The sequence below is a fragment of the Mauremys mutica genome, chromosome 6 (assembly GCF_020497125.1).
Source record: "Mauremys mutica isolate MM-2020 ecotype Southern chromosome 6, ASM2049712v1, whole genome shotgun sequence".
NCBI lineage: Eukaryota > Metazoa > Chordata > Testudines > Geoemydidae > Mauremys > Mauremys mutica.
In genome coordinates, this window is record NC_059077.1 from 49,354,545 (window position 1) to 49,378,437 (window position 23,893).

The window sequence follows — 23,893 nt, forward strand, 5'->3', positions numbered from 1 at the left end:
TTTATCAAACTGAAGTTTATTAGTAGCCTAGATGGCATGACAGGAATTTATGATCGTGGTCTCTCTTTCTTGCCTTTGTACAAGGCTAAGAGAGAAACATTGGCTACTTTGACAACCTTGAAGCGGACACCAGGAATGTCACCAACAGCGTGACCTTTCCGACCAAAGCCAGCAACTAGAACTTCATCATTTTCCTACAATGAAAGAAAGGAAGATTGTTACTAAGTTCAATTAAACAATTTTCAGTCAAATGAGAACCCAAATAAAAAAAAAGTTTAAGAATACTTAGAAAAGCAAATTCAGTTGGTTGAACAAACCTTTTACCTGTAAATGTACTGTAAGTGCTCATGTTTTGATTAAGATACTTGAAATTTAAAAATAATATTACTAAGCAGAAAGTAATAATAATTTCCTTCAGATGACCACAGGCCCCTGCACAGATAGGGCCAATAATGTAACTTTGAGCTGTATTACATGGAGCCAATTCACAACAAAAAAAGTTTTAGGGATTCATTGTTCACCTCAATGAAGTTCAAGCAACCGTCATTAGGAACAAAGGCTGTTATTTTCTTGCCGTTCTTGATCAGCTGAACTCTGACACATTTCCTGATGGCAGAATTGGGCTGTTTAGCCTCTACACCACTGAAATGAAAAAAAGTAATTGCTGTAACTGAAAGTAGCCATCTGCTGGCATCAATTGTATAATGTACATAGTAAACACTAAACTAAAAAACAAATCTCTCAACTTCCTTACAGCATTTGAAATTGGAGTAGAGGGGCACAAAAGAAGCAGTTTCTTTAATAAATGCAACAGAGCTGTAACAAAGAGTTGGCTCTTCAAATTGATACCCGCAGCTCTTTACAATGTACCAGCTCTTCTCCTCAGGAACAGCTGCACAATCCTTCCACCTCTTTTCCCTCGGTGTCCATATTATACACCCAACTCTCATTCAGCTTCCACATTCAGGAATAATCATAAAGGAAACTGCCACTTATAATTTTTAAAGTGTTTTGTTTGGTAAAATAAGTAAGCTTTTTTTTTAAACCAAAATTGTTAATTTCTGGTTTAATACATCTCATGAAACCAAATGTCCCTCTTCAAAGTAAAAAACAAAACAAAACAAAACTGCACCATTAACTGGCAGCATGGCCGAAGAGTCTAAAGAGCTGCATTAAGCCTCCCAATTCTTGGACAAATTGGACAGTCCAGAGGAGAGCAACAGATTTAGAAAACCTGACCTATGAGGAAAGGTGAAAAAACTGGGAATCTTTAGTATTGAGAAAAGATGCAGGAGGAACCGGTAACAGTCTTCAAATATAAAGAGTGATCAGTTGCTCTCCATGTCCATTGAAGGTGGGACTAGAAATAGTGGGCTTAATCTACAAGAGAGATTTAGGTTAGCTATTAGGATAAAAACTAACTAAAAGGATAATTAAGCAGAGGAATAGACTTCCAAGACCGGTTGTGGCATTTCTATCATTGGAATTGTTAAGAACAGAATAGACAAACACCTGTCAGGGATGGTGTTGGTATACTTGGTCTTGCCTCAGCACAGGGGGCTGGACTAGATGATCTCTCCAGGTCCCTTTCCAACCTTATATTTCTATGATCCTATTAAAACGGCAGTCACAACAAAGATACACAACTTCTGAATCAACTCAAACTGATGTTACCAACAGCTCCTTTGAAATTCACTCATCACTAAAGATTTCCTTTAATAATGCTTTTTTCTTTTACTAGTCTAAGAAGTGTCTATTTTCTTCCTGGAGAGCAGATGCCCATGTTGGAGAAATGACATCCCCTTTTCGAATGGTCACATACAAAACATAGCTACCCCCAAGACCAAGAAGATATATTGACTCGTATTCTTCGGGAGAAGTAGATTAGGAAAAAAAGGTAGCAACAACTGCAGGCATAGTTCATTTTTGTTAAGCATAAGGAAGAACTATGTTAAAACACAGGATTTACAAACAATCTTCTAAATCCCATATATAGCTATCTAAGAACCACTGGTCTTTCAGGTGTTATGTACAATAATGTTGGGATGGTACTGTGTGTAAAGTAGATAGATATTTGATGACCCAGACCTAACTATTAAGTTAAACTACAAAAAATGAAGAAGCCTGAAACTCTGCCCTGAATGAATTCAAAAAAGGCAACAGATGGTGCAGAAATAAGGGTTACTTTTTTTTTAATCAACAGAGTTGCAACCAAATTAACAAAGGCTGCAAATATAGTATGATCATATGTTATTAGGTGGAGTAAAACAACCCTACCAGACACTAAGCACAACAAACAGTACACATTCACAGTTTATCTCATCAGTATACACTTTGATTTCACGTACACTTTTTCCAGGACAATTCCCTTCGCATGAGAAGCTCCTCCAAAGGGGTTGGCTTTCAGGGCGGTACCCAAGTGGGCCTTCTTGTATTGCTTGTCGTGCCATTTCTGATCCCGTCGGTGGCTGCGAAGCTTCCTGGCAGTGCGAAGCCCACGGCACTTACCTACGTAACAGAATTTTGCAGGATACAGAAAAACAATCAGTGCCACACACTACACGCACGAGACAACAGCGCCCAGCTAAACCCGCTGCAGAATCGAAGCGACTGGGTCAACCCGGGCTCCGATTGTTCAAACCTCAGGAGCGCACGTAGCGGTTCCCCCCCATTAACACCCCGAGCACCGCGATGCTCCCCCGCAGCGGGCTCGCAACGCCGCGTGTTCAGGGGGATTCGCTTCCTTTAGCGCTTCGGAAACGGAGCCACCAACTGAGCGCGGCGGCGGCGCCACCGACCCGAGCCGGGGAGGGACCCTCTGCCCCGGGCGAGCGCTGCTGGTCCCGGCCAGGGGCGGGTGGGGGCTGCCTATGGGCCCCAGCCCCTGGGACTCGCTGTGCCTGGGCCGGCCCCGTGCTCGGGGGCGGGGGGGGAACTCACTCCCGGCGCGGCCGCTCACCCATCGCGCTGCTGCTGGCCCGAGCCGCAAAGAGAAAGACCCAGCCTGCACCGCGGCTCCTACACGTCGCTGCGAGGACCCCGCGCGAGGCGGCCTGGCCGCGCCTGATCGGAAACGCAGCTCCGGCGCAGAGACAGTCGCAAAATCCATGACGGCGCGGAAGCTGTTGTCAGGGAAACTACAACTCCCACAATGCATCGCGCCGCACCCGCCAGGTGGTATGTTCGCGTGGCCCAGTTCTACCTTTCCTTTGTGGCATCCCGGAAGTGGCGGCCCTTGACTGTGTGACCCCCCCGCCCCCCGTGCTAGGGCTGCCCCCGGCGGAGCCGCAGTCTCCTGCACTAGGGTGACCAGAGGTCCCTATTTTATAGGGACAGGCCCGATATTTGGGACATTTTCTTCTATAGGCGCCTATGACCCCCACCCCGTCCTGATTTTTCACTCTTGCTGTCTGGTCACCCTATCCCCACCCCCCGAGGTGGCTGCCCCGAGCTGGGCTGGATGCCCTAGCACTAGAGTTGCCAATTTTGATTGGACCTGATCCTGGAGTTTTCATCACATGACATAATCTTTAATTAAAGATGAATCTTTAATTCCTGGAGACTCCAGGACAATCCTGGAGGTTTGGCAACCCTACCTGGTGCTGCAGGGCAGGTGCAATACAGGCAAGGGGTCTACTCCATTTCTCCGGGTGAATGTGTGTCCTCGCACCCTTGTTCCCAAGGCCTGGTGCTTGCCCCGGGCTCCATTCTGCGCCCATTGGCGTCAGTGGGAGGTGGTGTGTGTGCAGGGTTTCATAGAATCATAGGACTGGAAGGGACCTTGAGCATAGGCAGCAGGTTATATATGTGTGCGGTGCCTGGGATCCAGGAATATTCAGGGCCAGGTGCCCTGCTCCAGCAATATTTGGAGCTGGGTCTCTCCCCCGGTCCTGCCTGGATTGGGCCCCGGCCCCCGCGGGTCTCCCACCCCCCACCCCACCGCGTCCCTGCCTGACAGAAAGCAGCCGTGCCTCTCCCCCACCTGCTCTGTGCTGCCGGAGATCGGCTCCGTGAACCGCTGTCTGCTGCTGCAGGGTCCTAGCGCCTGCCCTCCACTAATGGCAAGGCAGGCTGCCCTCCACTAATGGCAAGGCAGGCTGCCCTTACCCTGCCCTTCCGCCCTCGCCCTGAGCCTCCCCAACGCCCCAAACCCCTCATCCCCAGCCAGAGCCCTCATCCCCCCGCACCCTAATCCTCAACCCCAGCCAGAGCCCTCATCCCCCCGCACCCTAATCCTCAACCCCAGCCGGAGCCCTCATCCCCCCCGCGCCCTAATCCTCAACCCCAGCCGGAGCCCTCATCCCCCCGCACCCTAATCCTCAGCCCCAGGCGGAGCCCTAATCCCCCCGCGCCCTAATCCTCAGCCCCAGCCGGAGCCCTCATCCCCCCGCACCCTAATCCTCAACCCCAGCCGGAACCCTCATCCCCCCGCACCCTAATCCTCAGCCCCAGCCGGAGCCCTCATCCCCCCGCGCCCTAATCCTGAGCCCCAGCCGGAGCCCTCATCCCCCCGCGCCCTAATCCTCAGCCCCAGCCGGAGCCCTCATCCCCCCGCGCCCTAATCCTCAGCCCCAGCCGGAGCCCTCATCCCCCCGTGCCCTAATCCTCAGCCCCAGCCGGAGCTCTCATCCCCCCGCGCCCTAATCCTCAGCCCCAGCCGGAGCCCTCATCCCCCCGCGCCCTAATCCTCAGCCCCAGCCCTGAGCCCTGCCGCATCATTAACCCTTCATCCCCCAGCCCCAGCCAGAACCCTAATCCCCTCGCACCTTAATCCTCTGCCCCAGCCCTGAGCCCCACCGCGCAACATGAACCCCTCATCCCCCCGCACCCTAATCCTCTGCCCCAGCCCTGAGCCCCCTCCTGCATCATGAATCCCTCATCCTCAGCCCCCCAGCCCTCACCTCTGTACTCCCTCCTATCCCCAAACTCCCTCCCCAAAAGGTGCACCCCCTCCCCCTTCCCACACACCCCTTCCCAACCCCAAACTCCATCCCAAAGCCTGCACCCTTACCCCCTCCTGCACACCCACTCCCTGCCCCAGCCCAGAGCCAGCACCCAGCAACCAAACTCTATCCCAAAGATTGCACCCTGCACCTCTCCTGCACCCTAATCCCCAGCCCAGGATCTGCACCCCAGACCTCCCCCGCCGAGCCCCCTCCCAGAGCCTTAGGCAGGTGGGGGTGGAGGTTGGGGGGGGCGGAGTTGGGGGTCAGGTTCTGGGCACCACCAAAATTTCTACAAACTTGCCACCCATGACCTTGAGAGGTCATCTAGTCCAGTCCCCTGCACTCATGGCAGGACTAAGTATTATCTAGACCAAGTGTTCTCAAACTTCAGTGCACCGTGACTGTTATCTCACAGCAAAAATTACTACACAACCCCAGGAGGGAGACTGAAGCCTGGGCCCACTCAAGCCTCACCGCCCCGGGCAGGGGTGGGGCTAAAGCCAAAGCTCAAGGGCTTCAGCCCTGGGCAGGGGGTCAGTAACCTGAGCCCCGCCAGCCACCCAGGGCTGTAGCCCTCAGGCTTCGGTTTTGGCCTCAGGCGGTGGGGTTTAGGCTTCAGCCCAGGACCCAGCAAGTCCAGGACCAGCCCTGGTGACCCCATTAAAACGGGTTTGCAACCCGCTTCAGGGTCCCGACCCACAGTTTGAGAACCGCTGTTCTAGACCATACAGACAGGTGATTTTGTTTGACTTGCTGTTAAAAATCTCCAGTTGTGGAGATTCCACAGCCTCCCTAGGCAATTTATTACAGTGCTTAACCACCCTGACAGTTAGGAAGTTTTTCCTAATGTCCGGCCTAAATCTCCCTTGCTGCAATTTAAGCCCATTGCTTCTTGTTCTGTCCTCAGAGGTCAAGAACAACAATTTTTCTCCCTCCTTGTAACAAATTTTATGCACTTGAAAACTGTTATCATGTCTCCTTTCAGTCTTCTCTTTTCCATACTAAACAAACCCAATTTTTTCAATTTTGCCTCATAAGTCATGTTTTCTAGACCTTTAATCATTTTTGTTGCTCTTCTCTGGACTTTCTCCAATTTGTCCACATCTTTCCTGAAATGTGGCACGCAGAACTGGACACAATACTCCAGTTGAGGCCTAATCAGTGCAGAGTAGAGCAGAAGAATTACTTCTTGTGTCTTGCTTACAACACGTCTGCTAATACATGCCAGAATGGTGTTCACTTTTTTTCAACAGCATTATACTGTTGACTCATATTTAGTTTGTGATCCACTATGACCCCCAGATCTCTTTCTGCAGTAATCCTTCCTAGGCAGTCATTTCCCATTTTGTATGTGTGTGACTGATTGTTCCTTCCTAAGTGGAGTACTTTGCATTTGTCCTTGAATTTCATCCTATTTACTTCAGACCATTTCTCCAGTTAGTCCAGATAATTTTGAATTATAATCCTATTCTCCAAAGCGCTTGCAACCCCTCCCAACTTGGTATCATCCGCAAACTTTATAAGTGTACTCTCTGTGTCATTATCTAAATCAGTGGTTCTCAAACTTTTGTACTGGTGACCACTTTCACATAGCAAGCCTTTGAGTGTGACCCCCCACTTATTAATTAAAAACACTTTTTAATATATTTAACACTATTATAAATGCTGGAGGCAAAGCAGGGTTTGGGGTGGAGACTGATAACTCGTGACCTGCATGTGATAACCTCGCAACCCCCAGTTTGAGAAGCCCTGATCTAAACCATTGATGAAGATATTAAACAGAAACGGAACCAGACCCAGAACTGATCTCTGTGGGACCCCACTCGTTATGCCCTTCCAGCATGACTGTGAACCACTGATAACTACTCTCTGGAAATGGTTTTCCAACCAGTTATGCACCCACCTTATAGTAGCTCCATCTAGGTTGCATTTCGCTAGTTTGTTTATGAGAAGGTCATGTAAGACAGTATCAAAAGCTTTACTAAAGTCAAGATATACCACGTCTACCGCTTCCCCCATCCACAAGGCTTGTTACTCTGTCAAAGACAGCTATCAGGTTGGTTTGACACGATTTGTTCTTGACAAATCCATGCTGACTTACTAATCACCTTATTATCTTCTAGTTTGGTCTCACATTGCAGCATTGCCAACCCCAAGCATTCAGAAAGCATGAGCCAAGGGCCCCCAAAATCACGAGGTTAGCTTAGGAAGCACACAGTTTCACCAGATAACAACAGTGAGGTGTCTATTCACCTTCTCATGTTTGTGTCTTTAGGGGTCACATTTTCCAGGTTTTCTCCACAACCACAAGGGAAAGAAAGTTACTTTTTTTTAGGTTTAGCTGAGATTCTCACATACTCACGAATCCAGGAGCTGAGTCTACCAGAAAAACACTGATATTATAAGACTTACAATAACATCACAAAAGTTAACGATACTGAGCCCATGAAGGACGGTTAAAGAAAAACAGCCCAAGCCATCTCTGTCTGTTATAACTGAGGGAATTAATTTTGCCCTGCATATTTTATTCATTCAGCTTCTCTCTTTGCTTCTTCAAACTGGTCAATGAGTTCTTAATTTGCTCTGCAACTAGACACATTCATCAAGTTAATGTCCCATGTTTGTCTATTCTCAGTGGATGACGCTAATTAATATTGCTGAATTGTTTTCTTTTTAACTGCAGTCTGGGGATCAGTTTTTTTTTAAAAGGAGGCCAAGAAACCTAACTAGCCATTTGTTCATGCAATCATTCCACTTAGAGCAATCTTTTCGTCAGCCTCCTCACCATGACCTTCATAAGAAGAGAGGAGTTCTTGTTGGCTTGCCATCTCTGTGGATCCTTGTCTCCCACATTAGATCTTTGTTGGGTTGAGTTGCTGTTGAAAGGATGGGTTTATATTTCATTTGCTTCTTTTTAGGGATTGGACTTGGGCTGCAGACAAGGCCAAGGTTTCACAATTGGTAATAATGGGCCATTTCTCTTCTCTGATGCTAGCTCGTGCCCATGGTGTGGGATGCTTCTCCTTTTCAAAGTATTGGTGGATAGGAAATAGACCCACAGATCTGGATTGCTTCCACTTTTGTGTGTTTGAAGGAGCAGTGGGGTGCAAATTTGGGTGCCTACCTTTGCAGTTGTGGTTCCAGTGTGAAATATAGGTTGCCTTTGGTTTATTTCCAGAAATCAGCTCCTTCAGTTTCTGCAAGCCTGACAGTCCCCATTCTGCAGAGGCCTGTTAGGAAGGAACGGGACAGTCTGTGTGGAGAATACTAAGGGTGGGCAGTGGTTATTGTGGGTGTTAGAGAGGGTGCTGGTAGAGGGAGATCCATGGGTGGCTGAGCCTCTCCAAACAGCTCAAATGGCTCCGCCCTCAGGCCCTCTCCTGATTCCTAATGGCACTCTTCCCCCGTGGCCGGGCTGGGGCTAGTGGTGGCTTGCCTGTGGCCAGGGACTCTGGCTGGCTCCAGGGCTGGCGGTGCTTGGGGCCACACCACCTGCCTGCCTGGGGCCTAAGTGTGTGGGAAACAGGCTGCTGAGGGAATGAAGCTGATTTGTGAAGCGATGAATTGACACAGAATCCCAGTTTATGGTGAGAGTGAGAGTTAGGTAGCATGTGGGTAGAATGGTTGGTCAAAACGAGCCTTTCCCTAGAATTTGTACTAATTTTTGCTACTGTACGTTGGGACCAGGTTCTTATATGCTCTTATGTAGCATTTCTGGAGCCGGTTCATTATGTGTGGCAAAACCAGACGTCCTTGGCCCAATACTTATTAATGGAATATAAATAAATTAAGAGCATGCACCCTTTACAGTAGTCTGTCATCAACTTTGGTTGTAGCATCCTGTAATAGTAATAGACTGATATGAATAGGGAGAATATGTTAAAGGCTGTTATAATGAGGAAGGTGATCAATAGTTCTCCATGTCTACTGAAGGCAGGACAAGAAATAATGGGCTTAAATCTGCAGCAAAGGAGATTTAGGTTAGATACTAGGATATTAGGTTAGATATTTTTCTAACTATAAAGGTAGTTAAGCTCTGGAATATGCTACTCAAGGAGGTAGTGGAATCCCCATCATGAAGGTTTTGAAGAATGGTCTGAACAAACACCTGTCAGGGATGGTTTGTTTCCAATGGAGTTCATCCCTCTCTGGTATTGTTCGTTCAGTCCTTCCAGAAATTACTTATTACTGAAGCTCATAAAAATACTTCTGAGAGCATTTTTTTTGTGTGGATTGTGCAATTTGCATTGAATGCCAGACATTATAAAAAAATTTCCCAGAGGAGGAGGAAATTCCCAATATTTGCTCTAGAAGGTATTAATCATGACCCATACTTCGGATTAGTACAGCACAGTGTTAAAGGTAGGTATCATCAGACGTCATAAGCGTATAGCCAGTGTAAAAGTCAGTACTGTATACTTTTCAGATACAAAGTGAAGCTTATAATAAGTGAGGTGGAATTGCCTTTCTTCTTGGTTGTGGTTGTTGAAAGCATTTTTATCAAGCAAATGAATACGTAGCCCTCTCTCTACAATCACATACACTCTTGTAACACAGAGTTCATCATATGCTAAGAAGGCCATTTTCTTTGGGAGTCTGGCTAAAATGTTGGCAGCGTATGACTCAGGAAATATAAGGACTAGAAATGTAATTTTTGAAAAAAAAATCGTTTGGAAACTAAATGGGCTAGAAGAGAAGTTACTGGTTCAGTGAGTACTGACTTAGCCCTGGCTTACCTACTGTTGTGTAGGAATCATTCTTCCACCAAATCCTTCTCCAAAGTCTTGTCTTTATACAAAATAACAAACTATTGTAATAGGACTCCCATCTAGTGATTTATATCATACTGGTTTTCAGTTTAGCATTTTTCTTTCACAGCTCCCCCTCCCAAGCCAAATATTGAAGAGCAGTTAGAAAATAGCAGCCTGTGTGTGAAATCTCCTCTGAAAGGTACAAGTGTGAAAGTGTCTTATTTTTTGCTTGAAATAGTTTTGTAAAGAAGGCAGGAGGTAGAATTTCATTTCCAAGAGATAGGGATTAGGGGTCCTGGAAAGTTTGACGGGTCTGTAACTTTAACGGCTGTTCTTATTCATTTTTTAATACATATATGGCCCTTCCTTGTTCCCTCGGTATGATTTAAAACCAAAATCTGGCCCTGCATTTCTTTGCTTCAATGTTTCTTTTATATTTGGTGCCACAAACATCTGTGTGCTTCAAATAAAACATATTGTTTTCAGCCAGGCCTTGCATAACAATTTATACCTGCACTTCCTTCTCTTTTTTTTTTCCATGCAGGGATTCTCACTTAAGAAGTATCAGGGGTTCCCCTAATTGGTAGTAGCAGTCCTGAACACAAACTGGTGAGAGATTTTAAGATTAGTGTATACCCTTTGTATCACTCTAGGAAAAATTAATTAAAGACGGTAAATCCTTGAGCTTAATGGTTGCAGATGCTAAAGCCCCAGGCATAATCTTGTATGTAGAATGCACCAGACTGGAGCTCTTAATCAGTCAAATAGGGCTTACTTCTGTGATCACATCAGCAGGTATCTGATATTAGCTGCCAAGTAATATGGGATAGTATATATATTCAGCAGATTGGGGCTCATCTGCGGTGGCTTGTGATTGGCCCCCAGTGTGAGTGTGTAAGTGGGGAGGGCCACAAAGAGTCTCTACCTTTTGCTCTGTGCCCAGGGATGGATTGCAGTTTCTGTCTGGAACATGAAGGATAGAGGAAGGGGGAACCTAACCTCCCAGTGGCATCAGCTTCCTAAGAAGGAGAAGAGAGAGGCATGGGGTATTGAGCAAGGGGGAGCCTGGACTTCCCTCATCAGCAACAGTGGTAGCCTCTTTGGGATGAAAAGGGAGAAACTCTGAGGAGAGAAAGGAGAAGCCCTGTGAGGAGAAGAGAGTGGAGGCACTTTGCTGAGAGGGATTGGGGGGAGAGGTCAACTCAAAGGGGGAAAAGAAGGCAAACATTTCTGGGGGAAAGGAGATAGTGTCCCAAGGAGGTGGGGTGGGGAGAGAAGAACAGAGAAAGGTGGGGGCTCCAGGGTCAGAGATGAAGAAATGGGGGAGTGGAGAGAGAATATTGAACAGAGAGGAGAGCAGAGAAGAAGGGGAGCAAGGAGGAAGAAACAACATTAAATGAGAAAGAGCAACAGGTGTGGAGAATAAAAACTGGAAAAATATGAAAGTAATAAGGAATTGGGATCAGCCTTATGATTTGAGAGGTGCTAGACAAGAGTGGGACTCATAAATTCCTGGATAAAGAGGTTGAGAGAAGGACTATTGAGTTGCCTCTTTGTCTGGTCCTGCAACTGTAAAGGGAGACAAGGTCATCCCATGCTTTGCAGAAGTTGCATAGGATCCAAAGTGTGTAAAAGAGTCGGTTGCCAGTTGACCACTTGCTTTGCTTGCCCCAGATCATCCCCCACATCATTCCAAAAGATGGCAAGGTTTGAATCCCCGTGGATAAGGCCACGGGTCCTACTATCAACCCAGGCAAATCCTCAGGGATCCAAAGGGACCCCAGGCATCTCAAGTTGGCAATCCCCAAAATGAGGCACCTAAAAATCAATTGACACCTGAAAATTGTAAAGTTAATTATGATGATAAAACATAGTAAGATAGAAAGTAAAGCACCTACAAATTCATGCCATTCCGCCCCCCCCCCAAAAGAGGTCTTTATCCTCTCTGTAGCTCACTTTCCACATCTGTAAATTTGAGATATTTAACTGCTTCTCAGGGGTGTTATGAGGCTTAATTAATTAAAATGTGACCTTCTCAGCTGTGTATGATTACAGACGGTAAAGTCACATTATTATTTGAAATCACACTTTTCACGGGAGAGGTCAACTACAACAATGAGTAACCTGTAGCGGGCTCCATTGAGCTTTGAGAGGTTTTTTTTTTTTTAATATTATTTATTTTCTTAAAAGACAGCTCACTTCCTAACTCACTAGGACCCAAGAACTCAGTTCTTTTCTAATAATTCATTAACATGAATAATAGAGTATGTCAGCAAGAATGGCTTAGAAAAGGCTTTTTATGTTTACATAGTGCATGCCAACTGATGCAGTAGCAAATGTTGCTTCCTATTGGCTGGAGGTGCTATCCATCACATGATCTGTGAGAATACAGGCTCTGATCTCTTTGCAAAAACAGATGTGCTTGGTCAGGAGAGGCAGATTCCTTTCTCAATGGAAAAAAATATTGCTTTTAGCTTTTTACTCCTCTTTTTATGTGTAGGATTTTCAGTCTCTGTGGATCAAATGTTTGTAAGAATGGATGGAAGGTCAGTAATTTGTTACATTTCAACAAACTACTTTGGTGAAGCTGAATGCATGTTTTAAATGTTGTAGTTTTGTAATTTTACTTTGTGTCTTATTCAAATAGATTTGATCACAGTTCAGCATGGCAGCAGAGGATTAGAATATTTTTAATTTTAAAACATCTAGGACAAATGCAGAAATGAACCTACTCAACTCTAAGATATGAAATGTTACTGTAACTCTTTCAAATTATTTTATACATAAGTCTACAATGGTCTAAAAAGGCATATGCCCTAATGATCTCTTTCTCATATTTGGTTACATTGTAATGCTTTTCTCACTTTTTCATTCCCAACCAGTTGTTAAAACAGAATTATAAATAAAATAGCAGCAGAGGTGCCAAGAAACAAAGGTGCTAAAATATTCTATTTCTGTAAAGTGTATATTATTGAAATCTAGGTTCAACATTGTAAGAAATATTAAACTGACAACATTGTTCCTAATCCTAAGTGTTTTTATTTGCCATTGACTTTGAGTCCATTCTGTTTTTTTATATAGCATAAATAGAGGGCACTGAAAATGACAAGAAAGAGAGGGTGCTTTCTGAAGCCAAGCATTATAAAAGTGAAAATAGCCAAATTATTTGCATCATGTCACACAGTCACTAATAACGTGCAGATCAAATATGATGATGATCATAGCTGGCAATAAAGTCTGAATATTTTGGGCAACAGGGACATGTGGTGATTTGCTTAAGCTTGTATTAAGAGATCTGTGAGTCAGTTATAAATACTACAATATGTTTTCATGGAAATAGTTTATTTTCTGTTCTCATCTGGCAATTTCCAGATCAGTTAGTGCCTCCCTCGCCGTTTCACTTTTCTTCGATCAGTAAGATGTTCTAACAGAATGGAACTAATTGAGTTTTCACACAAACTTTATGAGAAAGATTAATGCATTAAGGCCCAATCCTGTTCCCATTGAAGTTAATGTAAGTTTTGTCTTTGACTGAAGCAGAATCATACCCTTCACATGTTAAGTCACCAGGAGTAATACTGAACTCAGTTTATTTATTTTTTTAAAAACAAAGCTTTACAGTTTTGTTACTTCTTAGGTTCTGGTCCTAGAGACCTTATTCAGGCATAATCCATTAAAGTCAATGGGAGTTTCGCCTAAGTTGGAACTGCAGAATCAAGTCCTTAATTGTGAAATTTCAATTAAAATATAAAATAATTATTTAAATGTGGGTCTCTGAAAGGTATGTTTCCTCCTGTGAAATTACTATAAAAATAATACAGTATAATTTGAAAGGCATGATTGCTTCCCTCTGTAAAGCTAACTATCTTTGTAGGGATTTCTTTGTTAATGATAAGAAATAAACCGTCTAATAAAATATTTTTAATTGGAGGATTCTGTTAAAGAAACCTACATTTTGGGCCTGATTCTGATCTCACTTACACCGATTTCACACCAGTGTAAGTGAATTAACTTCAGTCAAGTTACTTGTGGTTGGTGTAACTGAGGTACGTCTACACTGCAAACAAAGGTGTGATTGTAGCGTGAGTAGGCCAGGGACCCTTGGTACATATTTGGGTTGAAGTCCATTTTCACTACTATTTTTACCCATGCTAGCTGGAGTCAGGGCCGGCTCCAGACCCCAGCGCGCCAAGCGTGCACTTGGGGCGGCGTCCCGCGGGAGGCCGGCAGGCGGCTCCGGTGGACCTCCCGCAGGCATGCCTGCGGAGGGTCCACGGCTCCGGTGGAGCATCCGCAGCCGTGCCTGCGGGAGGTCCACTGGAGCCGCAGGACCAGCGGACCCTCCGCAGGCACGTCTGCAGGAGGTCCACCGGAGCTGCAGGACCGGCGACCAGCAGAGCACCTCCCCGCGGCGTGCCGCCCTGCTTGGGGCGGCGCAAATCCTAGAGCCGCCCCTGGCTGGAGTAAAGCTAGGAAAGGTATGTCTACCACTCTACAATCACATCTTAATTTGTGGTGTATTTGTACCCTAAGATTAGAATCAGGTACGTAGCTATATGGTCCACTAGCAGACTTTTATGCATTATGTTTGATTTACCTGTGGCTCAAATGTTATTTTCTAGTAAAATATTGTGTAAATAATTGAAACTAGTGCACTAGGTGAGCAATAGTCAGTTTGAAGTTGGATAACATTAGTGGGCTGCACTGCTTTTTGATATGTTTTTAAGGAGTAATGAAGATATTACAGGAGTCTATTTTATTTTGAACATTGTGTTATCCGATGTAATCTGCACTTCAAAGTGATAGTATTCAGTAATAATACTATAGATTGTATTTTGTGTTATTAATGTAGTTCCCTTTAGCTGCCTTATCTCCTGAAATGAAAACTACATATGGCAAACTCTTCCTCATTTGATCATTCCTAACTCCCCCTGCAATCAATATGAATAAGGGCCACTCACATAAAGGTTTTCAGGAGTAGGCCCTATACTTTTACATGAGCTTTTTCAGATGGAAAAAAGACTTCCTTACCTTATAGACTGATAATGTCATCTGATAAGTAGGAATTTGCACTTCTTTATACATATAATCTTATTTAGTTGGGTATTACATAGTGATTAGTCATTCCAGTGCTTTGTATTAGGACTAAGCCAATTTCAGTTGGGCTCCTGACAAACTTAGAATGGTAATTTCAGCATACAAGACAGACACAGACATACCATGGACAAGGAGCAGTTATTTTCAGATTTGTAATTCTAAAGAAAGGCCAATGCTTTTAACACATTATACCGAAGTTGAAGTTTTTAGTTTAAAATAGGTGGAAAAGTGACCATAAATTCAGGAGTTATTTCATTATATTTTTAAAAATTGCTCCAAATGTGTTGCAGGTCTAGTCACTCTTTGTTAAGTGTTTTATAGTTTAATTTCTAGCTCATGTGACCCTTTTAGCCAATAGCAGAGGTCTAGCAGTAATAGTCTCAGCTAGTTTCTCTCTTGTCATATTCACATTTACAATGTTATTACTCAGAATGTTGTTATGCACAAGTCTAGGGTGAGTCCTGAGAATGATTAAAGGCATTTTCATTTGTGTTTTCACACCGTCTTCCCGTGATATTTCTGACCTACAGTTTTGCCAGCAAGTTTAAAAAGCAGCAGAAGAGCCATGAAATGTGCTCCAAATGGTCCATCGTGGCCAAAATCCTCCACACATTGAGATCTACCCATCAATATTACGAGGATAGCGTTGCTCCAGCAGATCTCCTTCGAGTTCCCCAACTTGTCCTTTGAATTTGAATGCTGCCGATCTGATGGTGGTAGGGTTTTGGAGAGCCACATGTAACCCGATCAGAGACAGCATTCAGATAGTGCCCATCCCAAGCTGTGAGCGCCTTTACAAAATATTCATTTACAATAACCAGTAGAATTGCTTATATTCCCTTACATTATTAATCAGAGCAAATCCTACCATAAACTTAATCCTGCTATAAACCAATCAACAACCCCTCCCAACCTGATTCCTCCCTGCTCCCTCCTCAGATGTCTATAAAAAAATATGAGCTTTGGAAGGTTAACAAACTGGGCCCTCGGAGACCACGGGGAAGCCCTGCCAGCGGCTCCCTTTCTTTTACATTGAGGTGGCTCCAACTCTGCCTCCTCCATTGATCAGAAGCACAGTAGTGTAGCATGAGGAGAGATCTGAAGTAACTCAAGCCCAAACCATTCAGGACTTAGTAGGGCAAAACCAGCACTTTGAACTCTACCTAGAAGCCACAGGCAGCCGGTGCAGTCCACAAGCGCAGATACATTCTCCCAATGTGAAACTGTGCCAAATAATCTTTTAAACCTAGTTTCTGCTTCTGAATGATCTCTCCAGCCTATGAATGTCAGCCTTGTCCAGATTGAGTCTCACACCAGCTAGCCTGCATCCAAGTCCTAATCTGCTGCAGACACGGGGTTGTTCTGTTCTAGTGGATGTGATATAATGGAGATACCCAGCTGGGTATCATCAATGTATTGCAAACACTGCAGACCATGTCTATTTACTAATTCTCCCAGAAGCCTCATCACATACACTGAGCAAGAGGACAGACAGAGCAGAATCCTGTGGTGTCCTGTACGAGAGAGTACATGGGGTGGAGGAATAATTGCCCATAATTACCTTCTAGGTCTTTCTGTATAAGAAGCGGCATTGCCACTTCCAAGTGGTTCCACCCGCTCCTGGCAGGGACCTCACACATGCCAACAACACCTCATGATCAACTGCATTAAAGGTAGCTGACAGATCTAATAAAATCAGCATAAACATGTGCTTGGAGGAGATCATCAGCCATTGTCATCAATGCACTTTCTGTCCCATACACAGGCCTAAAACCAGACTGACCAGGGTCAAGGGAAACTGAAGACTGCAGGTATTGCCATAGCTTCTTAACTACTATCTTCTCAAGTATGTTTCTCAGAAAAAGAGAGAAATTTACATACCACTTTCCTGCATGTAAGCAGTAATGAGCAGCAATAGATAATGAAGAAATCTCAGACTTCTAGTTGCTATGGTGACTGGCACTCTATAAATGCCTAAGATGCACACACCTTAATGCATATCGAAGGTCACTTCACTGACATGCCTGCCACATTGCCACCTACCTCCCAAATGGAAACAGTCATGTGGCTGATGGTATTTGTCATAGTATGGTATTCAGCAGTGTCTTACACATCACTCTCTCCAATGAATTCCTCACTGGGGTATGACTGTTTCATTGGCTGTGCACATTCATCTATTTTTGAGTGTCTTTCTTTTGAGAGAAGAATCTTGACGTGTCTGCATGAGCAGCTTTGGTACATTTTCGCACGAGACATATGGGTGTTAAATTGTTCTTGTCACAAGCTTCCAATGTGAAATCATGGGCCTTGAGGAGTCCAATTTCAGACTGTTCTGTTAAGGACATAACATATGCATGGCTCCACATGTGAATATGCCCCTTATCCTGTCTGTTTTCTGACATGGGGGTTGGTGTTGAATATTGTTAGTCTTCCTCAGAGATGTATTCATTTTTTACTTGACACAGTCTTAATTTTAGCCCCATTTGGGATGGGAGACTTCTGGGGGGGGGGGGAGGTGGAGGGGCAGATGATATTTTACTAGCCCGTAAAAAAAAAATGCTCCCACTATATGAGGGAATGAATTGAATTTTGCAACCTTGCATTAAAGTGTTCTAACACGAACGTTTAGTCTGAGTAGAAACACTGGGGCTAGAACTTTTAATTTTACGTTCAGTAAAATAACTATATGTTAAGTTATTTGCCTTTAAGTTTTTGGAATGCCTATTTTGGGGCTTTCTCCCCTTCCCTCCCCTCATCTTTATATATATTACCATGAAAAATGTCAATAACCCTTGCATTGCTGTTGCTTGCCACAAGATACGATGTTCTATCTTAGAATGCTAGAAAAGAAAAAATTGTCAAATCCTTAAGTCCATGTTCTGACTCCTTTATTGACTTGAGTGGGAGTTTTACCTTAGTAACCACTGACTAAAAAGAGAGGAAACAATCCAGGATTTGGCCCACCCCAGTCTTTTCTCAAGACAAACCAACAATGGGTGAGATTTAGGGCTATTTTCTTTCATCAAACCAAACTTTTAGAAAAGTTGGAGCCTGATATGTTAGAATGATAAATGCAGTAGGGCCAGACCATCACCAGCCTGTGTTTAGGCCAATGTAAGAAATTTCCCCTATCCTTATGTAGCTCTGCAAGAGTCTCCCACAATAACAGTCTCTGCACTCTGGAGAGTACAGCAAAACACTTGCTCCTGCTCTTCTGTGTGGACCAAGATGCCAAAAGAGGAGGAAGAGTGGGGTCATGCATGGTGCCCAGTACTTTCAAGGGATCTGACCAACCTTTGGTTAATTATAGGACAAGAATAATTTCACCACCTACTGAAATATGCTCACCTCTGGTGTGAAACATGGACATTGTTTAATAGTTCTCAACAACATTAACCTAGAGTGTAGAATAGCAAGTGAAGAATAGTGGGCCAAATTGTGCTCTTTCTTGAAAGTGTGCAACCCTACTGAAGTCAGTGGGATTGGACATGTGTGACTAAGAGCAGAATTTGGCTCATTGTATCTAATTAAAATTCACCCTAGATAGTTTTAAGTAGGAGCATGGTACTTATCTACATTGAACTGGATTGGAATGTAGAACCTTTTAAGGTTCTCCCAGCCCTAATTAGAGTCTCAGTCTTGGAGCAGCAGAAGCTTAGCTGGCTTTTCTACTTGGTTTATTATGGTTTTTGAGAAGAACGGCTGCTGTTTTGTTGCTGCCTCCTGTTGCAGCAGAGCGTAGTCTGCACAGTGGTTGGAGCAAAGCTGCTCACCAGTCCTTGTAGTTAGGGACAAAGTGACAAGCTGGAATACAGAGTCCACCCTAGTTTGTTCAGTTTTGCTTTCTGGCTTTGAGGATTTTGGAAATGAACACAATGGTTTTATTCCGTGTTGCACAGAGTATGCCTGAAAATACACACACTCATGGGGAGGAACCAGGTATAAAGACAAAGCCTCCTTAACAAACATTAAGGATAAAATCCTGGCTCCACTGAGGTGCATAGTTAGGCACCCTAGAAGTTTTACCATCGGGAATGTAGCTGGATTCTCTGATCTGCCTGAGCTGGGCTTGGCACAAAAGCAGGAGGGGAGGTGCTGCAAAGGTGGCTTTAAGACACCTTTATGCTCCTCCAGACCTGGAGGTGGCCCTCAGCATAAGTTAGAATATATTGTTTTAGTTTAGGCCTTGCTGCCATTAGCCCCAAGTGATTGTTCTGGCAGCCAGGGAACGCCAGGGCATAGGGATACCCTAGACATGCCTCCTTTTCCTTGGGAACACCCCTGCTCTGGGTGGGGGTAAGGGGTGACCTACATACCCCCACCCTTACACAGGAGGAATCCTCAAAGGGCTGGATCCACCAGCTGGCCAGCCATCGTGCAGCTAAGACACTGACCTACCATGCTTATTTTAATACCATTCAAGAAACTAGCCTTTAGAAATGTCTTATTCGTAACTTGCTTGCATGGTGGATTTAAATCTAATAAATGTATTAGGGGAAAAACCCCGACCCATGGACGCATGCTCTCAGATGAAGTGGCTAAGGGGCAACTCTATTGCTTTGCCCCTCCCCAGTCACATGTTGGTGAACTGAGTGGTTTCACATCACAGGAAACCAGGACAGGCTGTGGAGAGCGGATGCGAGGGGATCATCACCCCCTGCATGCAGTGGGCCTCAGGTGAAATGGGCACATAGCCAGTGGATCAGCATCTAAACAGATCGACCAAACAATCCACCACAGGGAGGCACAATTCCTAAGGAGGCTACCAGAGCACTGAGAGTGTAGGAGTGTCTACACTTGTGTCCATGGGATTGGGAGGGATGATTCCACTCCATACACTATGAAGCAAACCTGCACAAAGCCTGTTTGCTTGGGCTTTGGCCATTGTAAAAGATTTGATCCTACAGGCCAAATCATCTGCTGGTATAAATTGACACAGATCCACTGACCACAATAAAGCTGCACCAGTTGAAACCCACTCAGTGTCTGGGCCTAAATGTTGTAGGAGGCTAATCGCAGGTTGTAAATTTCAGGAGACTGACAGTTTTAGGCAGGCATTCAGTCAATGTTTTCTTGAGCTTTTCTTAACAAGCACCTTGCCTATTGACTTCAGTGGGAGTTGAGGATGTTTGGCACCTTGAATGATTGTTCCTTTGTACAGCCATATATCTGGGGGATTATGTCTGCTCTTTCCTGAAGTAGGAAAAAGTATTTTAGGGTTTATATATTTTCCTAAATGTGCTGATGCCAATCTTTAACTGCAGCTGAGGAGTGCACAGTGCTGGCTTTGTTCCCCCTTGCTCTTGGGCTGGCTGTGAACCGGCCAGTACCCCACTGTAATTTGGAGGAATCTGAAGATTGGTCTAAATTAAAATAGCCGACAGTATCCCCTATGTGCTGATACAGAAAGCTAGAGTCATTGGGGAGGATGGGAGGGAGCCCTAACCTGTCTCTTGGCCACAGCTTCTGTTCTGTCAGTAGGGATGGGACGGCTTAGGAGCTTGCTCTACATCAAAAGAGCCTCCGATATTGGGGTGACTGTCATTTCTGGATACACTGGCTTTTGGCTGTTTTGCATGTGAGTGCACAATTGTTGAACGAAACGTTACAAAGTGGAACTCTCCTTAGCAAACTTGGTTCAGATGTTAAATACACAATTGTACAATAAAGATTTTTCTCTGTCTCCTTTGTTTCAGTTCACATGCATTTTCATACCAAGAGCTGCCCCAAAGAAATGGTAAGGCTTTTAAATGAATCTGAATGCACTGATATTGTCTCTGTGAGCCGCATAGTATGCCCTTGAATCCCACACACAATTTCCATTGAAGTCATTGAGAGCTCTGCCAAGGAATGAGAGTATTATACAACCTCCATAGTGCAATCCTCTTTAAATATTCCAAATTAAACAATTAGCCCTGTTAAAATAAAAACTGTATGGATTTCCCCAGAGCAATGGGTGTAAACTTGATAAAAACAAAATGATATAAAATATTACATTTTTGGCATCAATTGAAAACATACAGGGCCAAATATTCAAAGGATGCTGCAATGGGAGTGTACATAGAAACTAACATCATTGTGTTTTTCCCCACAAAACCTTGCATTTGTGCAAATATATCAAGTAATTGCTAACTCGCCTACAGTTCATGTGTAGCTTTATCCAACACAGGCATGAAAATCCCCACTTGTGCATGGAGGCTCGTGTATGCTCCTTCTGTGCACCCTCCTTTGAAAATGTGGTCCAAAGCATGAAGAAACAAGGAGTCCCTTTTAAATGGATGTAAGGTGGATGAATTTACAGCACCACGGGTTAAACCCTGAAGTTCTTTTCCACTGGCGTTTTACCTGAATAAGGGCTGCAGGATTTGTCTCTAAAAGAAAAAAAAAAGATGTACAACACTGGTAAAATTTGCTAGAAAATTGCTTTGTGATGGGCAAAGATGAGCTCAGCATATGAGTGTTTTCTGCACCAAACTGAAATGTATTTCATAAATCAATAGAGCCCTCATAAAGGTGCATTGGCTGTAGGTCGATCTTTGCAAGAGAACATGCAGCATCATGCATCTTAAAATATCAGTTGTTTTCCATTTATACTCATAACTCTCTTTCTTTTGTAGACCGACGTTATGAGGGTGGTGTGAAGCCAAAACGTAACTTAAAACAAGTAGCAATTACACAGGTATGGAGGTATCAGGAAACAGATTGTAAGTTCTTTCATGGCATAATTAATTGTATTTATTATTTTCATGAGCTAACAATCAGCCTTGTCTAATTATTGTGGTACAATACTGATTTCCCACAGTCTAGTCAGATATTCCTCGTAATGACTTGATCCTGCTAGTTGCTGATTAGTTCCTGGCAGGTTCTGAGTCATCTCGACATCCACTGGAAGTTAATGAGAGTTCAGAGTATTGATGCCTATCTAGAGGCACTGAGCAGGGGATGCAGGAATTTGTTTGTACGACTTGGTGCTGAATATCAAACTGAGAGAAAAACTGCTGGTTTATTAAATTCAATGGGCCTTTTGCCTGAGTAAGGACCATAGGACTTGTCCCAAAGATACATGCCTATGAAAATAAGGTTTACACGTCAGGAATCCTGCAAATGCTGCAATTTAACCTAAATGAGCTAATGGGTAAATGTTCTGCATTATAACAGGGAAGATGGACAGGTTTATTTTTTCCTTGAGATAATGTCATAATAATATAGTAATCAATTATATTTGTTCGTGATTGTTTTGTAAGTTCTCTCCTGGTCTTCTGCAGACATCTACTTGTTTTAAATCACAACACTCAAGCGGTCTTGTTGTGCCATGTGTCAGACCAAGTAGCACGGGAGTCTTTTAGGAGACTTTTAGGAGCTGCTAGGAAAGTTGGTATGCTAAACTTACTAGTCAATACAAGACTTTGTTGCTTAACTGTAGCTATCCAGTCTGATAAAATGGTATGTGTGATTGGGACACAGAATATTTGTCTCATATGAACAAGACCTAGTGGATAAATTCCATTCTCAGTTACACAGGTGCAGCTCCATGGAAATTACAGCTATACTATCAGATATGGTAGGTCTGCACACTGGAAAAAATTCTCATTGTCTGAATTCTTGAGCAAAAACTAAGAGTTAGAGCTAAATACTGAAGTCTTTACTCACTGACATTTTTATTTGTTTATAGGCATTTCCATGGGAGCTTTGCTTGACTGTGAAAGTTGACCATGAGGGTTCAGTATCTTTCTAGTACCTATAGTCAATGTTCTGACTTCGAGGCAAAATGCAACACTCCCTATTTTAAACATATAAACTAATAATTTTACAAAGGAGCCCTAACACTGGCCGTGGTCCTATGTAGAAGTTATCTAAAAATTTGCATTTGTTTAAAAACAATATTGGGCCAAATTCTGCTCCCAGTTACACACATGCAACCTTATTTGCTTCCCTTGTTAAACTGGCTAATATTTGTACAGTACTTTCAGCATGTAGAGACTGATCCTTGGCCCAAGCTAAATCCCTTTTGCAATGCTCCTGGTCCAGTCCATAGGAGGCTATTACAGTCAATGTAAGTCACATCAGCTCTCTGGCTACGCTTGTGTGTGCGTGGACCTCTGCCATCCCCAGGATTGGAGGAGATGGAAATGGTGGGTAGAACCATCTTTGTCTCCCCAGCTGAGTAGCTCTGAGCATGAGCTCATTGCAGCTGAGGACTGGACCCATTGGGTGCTATCCCAGTGCTATTGTTCATTATGTGATGTGGAAAGTAGTTCCTGCAATAACAATCTTTTATGTGGTTTATTAGGTGGTCAGTTACAACTTGAGCAGAAAAGGACAATCAGAAAGAGACTCTTGGAGGACATGGCCACACAGCCCTGTGAATGTCACTGTTAATGGAAGTCCCTGCATTCTTTTCTGGGCAAGGAGGATAATGATTAAATTTAAAAATCATACACAGCTGGACTTGACAGAGAAGACATTTGGCGTTCATGCAACCGTGGATGTTGGAAATTCCAACTGCAGTGAAGACAGTGCAACGTAAGACTACATCCCTACTCCATGGCGGCGTCAGGCACTGGCAGGGATGCTAGTTAATCCTTGGGGCACAGCCTATTGTAATGTGGGATGGAGCTACAGTGCCCCAGTGGCACAATGCCTCCTAAGAATTCCCCCTGTTACACTGGGGGAAAGACTCATTTTCTTTAACCCTTTAAGGGGATGGCTGGCATCCTCTTTCCTGTGTGGCCGACCAGCTCTGCTTGTGAGGGTTGAGTCCTCACCCCATACGCTCTGCCCTCTCCCCATGCCTTTTTGGAAAGTGGCTGGCCAGGGTGGGGAGCAGCCTCTGAACTGCCTTGAATGCAGGGACTGTGATTCTCAGCAGCCTTTATACTGGCTGTGCAAGGGTGGTAGAGGGTGATTATGTAAGGTCTGGCCATAATTCAACCCTTAATCTGTGACATTTACTCACATGGAGTAGTCCCTTAGTCCACACATAGTCCTATTAAAGTCTATGGGATTGCACCATTGTGTAAAATGCTATTCAGAATAAGGGTGGAAGAATCACACCTTTAATGAGCAAAGGCAAGTAAAGCTGTGTGTGGCTATATGATG

The 23,893-nt window shown here is 44.2% G+C and overlaps 2 protein-coding genes across 5 annotated transcripts in view; one reads left to right on the plus strand and one right to left on the minus strand.

Moving 5' to 3' along the window:
* On the minus strand, positions 1–3,190 carry LOC123373057 (40S ribosomal protein S23). Of its 2 annotated transcripts, none has more exons than XM_045021808.1 (4): positions 2,941–3,190; positions 2,349–2,508; positions 522–642; positions 1–194 (listed from the first exon to the last, which is right to left on the minus strand). In XM_045021808.1, exons 1-4 carry the CDS (start codon positions 3,155–3,157, stop codon positions 48–50), a joined length of 645 nt encoding a protein of 214 aa, XP_044877743.1. In that variant the 5' UTR covers positions 3,158–3,190; the 3' UTR covers positions 1–47. The 2 variants fall into 2 exon arrangements, with proteins under 2 accessions (XP_044877743.1, XP_044877744.1); XM_045021809.1 differs by having other exon boundaries at positions 2,960–3,086.
* LOC123373056 (V-type proton ATPase subunit S1-like protein) overlaps positions 3,127–23,893 on the plus strand; it is a 27,143-nt gene continuing 6,376 nt past the window's right edge. Inside the window, exons 1-7 of one of the 3 annotated variants that reach the window (XM_045021807.1) lie at positions 3,127–3,177; positions 9,825–9,896; positions 10,242–10,306; positions 12,198–12,243; positions 20,491–20,531; positions 21,412–21,473; positions 23,085–23,317. In XM_045021807.1, coding sequence (XP_044877742.1) covers positions 12,221–12,243; positions 20,491–20,531; positions 21,412–21,473; positions 23,085–23,317 — 359 coding nt within the window. In that variant the 5' untranslated portion in view covers positions 3,127–3,177; positions 9,825–9,896; positions 10,242–10,306; positions 12,198–12,220. Of the gene's footprint in view, positions 3,178–9,824; positions 9,897–10,241; positions 10,307–12,055; positions 12,244–20,490; positions 20,532–21,411; positions 21,474–23,084; positions 23,318–23,893 lie in introns of those variants that run through there. The other 2 variants (XM_045021806.1, XM_045021805.1) reach the window with 2 other exon arrangements.